The 7695-nt window shown below is 38.5% G+C and overlaps 1 protein-coding gene across 1 annotated transcript in view; it reads right to left on the reverse strand.

The window, feature by feature from the left end:
• Positions 1 to 6125, reverse strand: part of lama4 (laminin, alpha 4) — a 42617-nt gene extending 36492 nt beyond the window's left edge. Inside the window, exon 1 of the mRNA XM_079475270.1 lies at positions 5841 to 6125. Within this exon, the coding sequence (XP_079331396.1) occupies positions 5841 to 5936 (96 nt within the window). The 5' untranslated portion in view covers positions 5937 to 6125. The remainder of the gene's footprint in view (positions 1 to 5840) is intronic.
• Positions 6126 to 7695: the final 1570 nt, after the last annotated feature.

Raw genomic sequence — 7695 nt, forward strand, 5'->3', positions numbered from 1 at the left:
GTGATGAGCTTAACTAAACTCACTGGTGAAGAGTTGAAACTCTATGAGTCCCATGGTTCACTTGCTAATTAATCTTTTATTTTTAAAGTCAACAAAAGTACAACCGACTGCAGTTAATCAAACAACGAAAGTAAAAACAGGCTTTTTAATGTTGCCTTTGTGAGAACTTCTTTATTTAGCCAGATTTTTTCCCCCAAACCATTTAAGCATAAACCACGCCCCCGCTGCCATGGCATGATTTCATTGGTCAACTCTGTTTATCCTGTAATATGTTGTATAAATGTAAAAACAGAACAGCTTCAAGGACTTTGAATATTATCTGCAATTCAAAATAGAGAAGTAATCTGCACCATATTTTTGTGTTTTCTTTATTTCCTCTGGCTGTTTTTGTTGAATGTTTTTTGCATGTATTATTTCAATTATTAATACTTTAATGGCATTTATGTCCAACATTAAATCTGTCTTATATAATTTCTTATAATTGTCTTAAGTATGTTCAAAATAAGGCCGTTTGGTGGATCCATCACTAAAAATCTAGCCAACTAAATTACTAAATTACTACTATTGATTAGATTACAGAAAATGAAAGAGGCAACATCAACAACTCCAGTGGCGTAAAGTGTGGGGCAATTGCCTTTCTAAACTCAGGTTCAAGTCTGCCTTCTGCAGATTACTTTTCAGATCACAAATCAGATCATAAGGTCTTTATTTAAAAAGTTGGTAACATGTGTTTAATAATAAATTGTAGAGTAAGGTTAGGGGTAGGTTTATTGTTAGTATAAAAACTTTTGCTGACTTTCCCTTAGTGTAGCATAAAGTGCTAAGAAGATATGATAAATACTGGTATGAAAATCATCCATCGCACCATTGCCTTATTTGAGAAACTGTTCGGTGTTTAAATGTTGGACCAATGTTGGCTGATCAGCGCTATGATGTAGCTGACCAATGAAATTGAGGCAGAGCAGTTGCCTAGTTGGGTTTTCGCTCAAGGGGCAGGGCTTGTGCTTAACTAGTTTGGGGGAAGAAATCACGCCTTTATTTTGAGCTTGCTGCCAGTCACAAGACATATGTGGAAATAAAAGCCAGGAGCCAGTGGTGGAACAAATTTTTTTTGTATAACCAAAGCAAGCTATAAGCAAGTTTTATTTGAGTTCTTAACAGGGAATCTTTTTTTAAGTTAGTCCCTGCTGGCTTTGGTACTGACAAATGGAGTTTATGATAAACAGGAGGCAAAAGCTAAACCACTTTCAACTTCAATGCACTGGCTGTGCCAGATGGTCATGGGAGCAATATAATTCAGCACACTGTTTTACTTCATCAACAGGACACACATGGAAATACTTTAAAATGGCGGTTATAAACAGCAGAGTCTTTGCTCTTGTTCAAAACATAATCCACACCAACAAAATACTGTAGTTTTTTTATTTTAAATGTTATGATGTGAACCGCGAGCATTTTTGATGATGGTTTCTGTTCAGTCCGCTTGTTTTATGGCATTAACTACAGCTGTCGTCAGTGTTTGTTTGTTTGGTAAAGGCAACAGTATGTGTTAAAATATCAAATTGATGACTGTATTCTGACTGTATTTAGTGGCACTAAACAACACAACAGAACCACTTATGTAGCCGAATGTGTGTTGGTTTTATTTCCCCTTTGTTTTGCCTCCAGCTTATGAAGCAATGACCTCATAATCAGGTATGCACTTTCAATATTGTATTTATTGTATTTTACATGAACCAATACTAAGATATCTATCAAAATCGTGCTTCAAAACCCAAAAAAACGAAAGCTTTCCTTTGGATCTCAAAACTTAGATAGGCTATGTGCATATTGTACAAGCTGATAGAAAGCTTAAGTTGGTTAAGATAGACTGCACTGTGTGTATTCTAAAGGGACGTGTCTGTCCAGAGAATGCACCCACAGGGGATTCACAGAGCAAAAGATCATGGGAAGCAGTTTCTTTCCTAACTTAAGAGGAACCGTGTGTGTTCTCGCGCAGGCCAATGGCCTTAGTACCACAGTGTACTACCTGTGAGCAGAGATGGGCAATATTTTCATTAAATGTATTTAAAATATATATTTAATAACTTTTGAGTATTTTGTAATTTGTATTTTCCTTAACAAGAAAAAGTCATATGTAATTTGTAATTCAATACTTTGAGAGATTGCTTATTAAAGTACTTATTCAAATATGTCGTTTTATTCTTGCGCACAATAACTTTCATCACCAGGCAGGGGTGGTACCGCTGATCAGAAATAGCTCAAAATCTTTAAGACAATATTTTAAGACATATATAAGTATACCACTAATACCTTATTCCATGTATACCATATGCAATATTATGCTGACAAAACTTACATTGCAATACCTCTCTAAAAACATGTATGCTTAACTAAAGACTTTTAGTTAAGCATATTGCATTGGCTTCAAACATTTACATTTAGTCATTTAGCAGACGCATACAAAGCGACTTACAAAGAGTTCAGGGAGCAATAAGCGACATGTCATTCAGCTCTCAAAGCACAACTTTATAGTTATTGATGTGCTATAGAAAAACAGATTACATGCATTCGTCTATAAAACATACTATGCAGTTTGCTTTTAACACTATCTGGAGTCAGGGTCTGTTTATCATACAGGGAAAAACACACTTTTTAATGAAGGTCATTGTACACTCTTCATTTAGCATTTTTCTGGGATGCAGCTGATAATAGCAAAATATTATCCACAAGATCACACAGCAAAAATGGTAACACGTTTAAAAATCATGCAAAAATCTAAATGTTCACATTCCATTGTCACCTATTTACTCTATTTTAGTAAACTTTTCTCCAGCACGATTTAGTGTATTTGAAATACTCCACATAAAGAATATTGTTCGTGAAAATGTTAGATGATCATAGTGCATCTGGATGAGCGTCAAAGCATGGGTAACCCACCCCCTGCCTGAATTAGACGTTTTGATTGTTTTTTCAACTGAATCAGACATGTCTATTATAAGGTGCTTTTGACTTATTACGGGTCTGATGATAATATAGACATGTAGGTAGGCCTACACGTCATTTTAATATGTTAGTCTGTTGCTGAAATCTGCGCAGTTGATGGACTGCTGTTTAGTTTAGTAAACTCTCTCTTTCTTCTATGTGTATCTAGCTCAACAGTTACTCTCGAACTTCAAAGGATTGCTTGTATAATAAAATATTTATGTTTTTTCAAATTACAAGTTACTTGTATTTTAATTCAATACATTTTTCTCAGCAGTACTTTATACTTTATTTAAATACATTTGATGGGTTAATGTAACTAAATACTTTTTGATGTATTTGTGCCTCTATCTGCTTGTGAGGTCATTTTACTGGTCCTCGCTAAATACTAATAAAAAGGCTCATAATTCAGTCATATAGTGTTTTCTTTAATGTCTTGCACATTTGTGTGATTATTAGGTTTAGGTATTGGGTATGGTTAGGGGATAGAGTATATCATAAACATGATATTAAATCATTGGAGGTCTATGGAATGTCCCCACTACGTATAGCAATACAAGCATGTGTGTGTGTGCACGCGTGTGTGTGTGTCTGTGTGTGTGAGATTAGAGACGTTGATTGTCATGATTTAACACTGAAGATGATGTGATAGTACTATTGTACTGTATCAAGATATAGTACTATTTTTTATTTTATTGTGCATCATTTTTAACAAATTGCTTGTCTAACAAGAAACTGTTTTCATGCCTTTAAAAAGAACTGCAGTACTATTGAGGACAATGACAGCAATGCAGACTATCTGTGCTATAGTGTTAAACCTTTGGGCTATTTAATGCAGTGCAGCCAAGAACAAAGACGACCTTCATACACCACACATAACACCCTCTCGCTGTCTTATGATCTATTCGGAATGCACTACAGCTAAAAAGGGAGTCCCTCCTAGTTGAGTATGTAAATTAACAGAAGGTGGCTATCAAAACACTGTGTCAGAAATCACACACAACTACTCTAATAAAGATTACCTAGAGTTGAAATTGTATTAGTTGTGCACTCTCTCACATAGATTTAGGAAAATCGGTAATATCAGAGCTAAAAATAGATCAAGAATTCAGGAGATAATTTTTGTCATTTAGCCTTAAGGGAATTAGTAGCGATCAATCTTGTTATACTCCAATATGTGACTAACTTAACATTCTGCTTTGTTTTTTGAGGTGTCATCAGTCATCATCATCTCCCTTTCCAAGGCTAATAAAGTCGACATCCAATCACTAGTAAATTGTTGTTTCTTTATTTATGTTTATCCTTGTGAAAGTTTAAAGAAAGTTTAGGTGTCACACAAAGCATCTTGACATGTATTGCAGAAGTATTCATTTGAATAAATATGTATACATTTATAAAAGGCCGTTCATGTTCTTTTAGCGATTTTACCGCTCCATCTATCAGTTTCAAACGATCTCCAAATCCAGCGTTATATCTATCCACCATCTATGTAACAATAATCACCCAAATGCAGTGAACAAACAAACACAGCTGAACTTTTACTCTCTCTCCTGCATACAAGTGAAAGTAACGTGAGCGCATGCTCCTTCCCCCACTCTCCTTGGTTGATGCGTGGGCGTGCTTTTTGGGGAGAATTGTCCAATAAGGGACTAAGAAAGTTGTTACGAAACAGATTTTCATGTTCGAATAATACTTTTCAGACCTGTACGAACGTGGGGGGAGTGTATCGAGCACTGAAATACCATGTCCTACGTCCAACTCCAACAGGTTGACCATTTGAACCATGAGAAGCCAGCATGTTTAACATTGTAAATAAATCAGAATGCAAGAAACCCCTTTGCATCCCCCCTTTAATGAATTATTGCTGATGGCAATACATTTAAGGTATCTAAACTACTCAAGGGATGCCATTTTTAATGCCATCTTATTTGACATCAGCATTAAATATTTGAACAAAGCAACAACCTATTTGATTAGACATTGTTTAGGTGACAACTAAACTGCTAAACATTGTGAGGATACCAAACTATCCAGTCAGAATTATAATTGATTTTTGACAAATAGTTAATTCATTGTTGTTAATTAATAGTTTTAAAATTATTGTTACATTTACTTATTAATATTAAATACTATTTTTGTGTATGTTTGGGGTTGGAGGGTTGGACGTGCTTGAGGTCTTCCTTCTTTTTTGCCCTTTAATGGGGATCAACAGTTTTTGGTTACCAACACTTCTCAGAATATCGTCTTTTATGTTTTGCAGAAGAAAATCACACAGGTTTAAAATGACAACAGGGTGAGTAAATAATGACAGAATTTTCATTTTGAAGGTGAACTATTCCTTCAAGGAGACCCCTCAAGAGTTATGAGACAGTTTGAACACTGCACTGGGGCACCAGCTGGCTTACATTTGCCTCTGACAAGGTTCCGGTGGGGAGTGACATGGTCAGCCATTCAGAACAACAGTATCTACACTCTCGACAGCTGCTTGGGGGAACAGTTTTCCAGACCATGACACACACACACAAACATTAAACCGCACTCTCTGTTATCAACCATTTGCAATTTTCATGGCATATTCAAATTGAACCCAGATCCTAAATGCTAAACATTTTCTTTAGCTTCTCATCCTAACATTTTCCACATATAATAGCCATAATAGCAAAGTAAAACATTGTTTTTTCAGAGTAACAGCTTGCATTTTCAATGGGAACAGCCCAGGAAAACCTAATGCTTAGACGCTAAATCATAACTTCAAAGATTTAATAGAGTTCATTTTCCAAGTATCAACATTGGGCTTTACTATGCAACATGAATACAAATGTTTGTATTTTCTTAGGAATAAGAAGAGGTCTTACCGTGTGAACTGTGTTTAACTGTTGAGGGAGAGCATTGTTAATGACCGTTGACAGGATGCACAAAATACAGATTGTTCGGATCGCCAAAGACGCCATAATTCCTCTCCGCAGTGACTCTGTCCAGGCAGCGAGTGTGATAATGTTCCCCGCTGTAGAGCTATCTTTCTCACGTCTGCTTCTCCCCTGGATACTTTTTTCCCAACTTCAGCCTCTCCAGGCTGTGCCGCTATTCTCTCGCTCACTTGCCTGTGCCCTGCCCAGCTCTGGGTCCTGTAAAACAAACTCTCTGGACTTCCTCCCTCACACACAGCCCCCCCTTCACTCACACAGACTTCCCCCACAAGATCTTGCACGAAAATCAAATCCAGCTGAGAGCAAGTTAGCGAAAGAATCTAAAGGCCGTAAAAAATGTGGAGCATTACAGCTGCTCTTTTAATCCTAAGTAAATTCAAAATTCCCTGACTGTCAGAGATCAGTATTGATTGACACTTTAACCTTTGACCTTGACAGTCGCCTTCCCCTTTCTCTTGTCTGTCTCTTAACCTCTTGAGGAAACACCATGCTGCCCTTCACACAAACACACTTATATCAACAAAAATATAAGTTTTTTTGATGTTGTTCCAAAATGTTGCATTGTTATTTTATTCTAGGTATCACTTTAAAGAATGATTTTAAAGAATGTTTCCTGTACTTTAATCATTAAGTGAATTGCTGTAAACTGAGTGTTATGCGCAAGGCGGTACGAGAGCCATGAGGGACAGGTCGAGGCCAGTAACGTGAGTGATAATGAGTGTCAGCTGCACCTTGCAACAGTCTCGGATCTCCTACGGATGAGCTCCGGGAGCATAAAAGGATGAGCGACAGGAGCGTATGAGGAGAGAGGACCAGGCCTGGCCTTTATGTTGTGTTTTACTATGTTTGTATCATTTTAAGTTTGTTTTATTGCTTTCTCATTTCATTGAAAGTTGTTTTACGTTCACTGGTATCCGACTCCTTCCTTCCTTTTATCGATCTTTATGGATTTTTTTGCTTCCACAAACATCTCAGTTATTGTCAAGTCAGTCTGCAGAAGAGTCATGGAAATGTATTACTTCGTGTTTCAGTCATTACATCCCTGTTTGTTATTTAAACACTCAAATAGTAGCGGCAGACCCCAAGGGAGCGCAAACTCCCAAGCGCCAGAAAGAGGGAGAAAGTGATGCAGCATGTAGCTCGTGTTTTTACATGCGATATATAAATGGACCTAACATTTCAACATTGTCAAACACACCGTTTCCTTGCCTAGTGAGGATGATCCGTCTCTGCCACACGATCCGCCTACGGGTCAACCAGGACAAGAGCATGCTCTCCCCTATCAGAGCACCTCTTTTCCTGGTATGGGCCTAGACTTTGTTACCATGCAGCATGCATGGTCCTGGTGGACCTGCGTAAGGCCCCGTTCGAGCCCCTGGAGAACCCGATCTTGCTCTAATGATGAAGGCGCTCCATCAGGAGGGTAGGGGATCAGCACACACTCACCCTTTCCAGTGGGTGCCTAGAGTTGGGGTACACCACGTGGGCTAAACCCTAACCTGGCCACATGCCCAGAGTCCCCACCGCGGATAGGTGGTGGGGAACTTGCAGGTGCTCCCCCTAGGAGGAAGTCCCAACCCTTTCCCTGGCATGTCCAGTACGCGCACTGCGCCTCTACTCGGACCAAACACAGAGCTCTCGCTCTGAGCAGCTCTTTGTCTGTGTCAGGGGACAGCAGGGAGGCTGTCTCCAAACAGAGACCGGTGCACAATGACACCATCCCTTGGCTTACCGATCTGAGGCCCTTGCCCACTGTGGTGACGCTCACTCCGCCGGGGTGCAG

This window comes from Barbatula barbatula (assembly GCF_947034865.1).
Source record: "Barbatula barbatula genome assembly, chromosome: 15".
Lineage (NCBI taxonomy): Eukaryota > Metazoa > Chordata > Actinopteri > Cypriniformes > Nemacheilidae > Barbatula > Barbatula barbatula.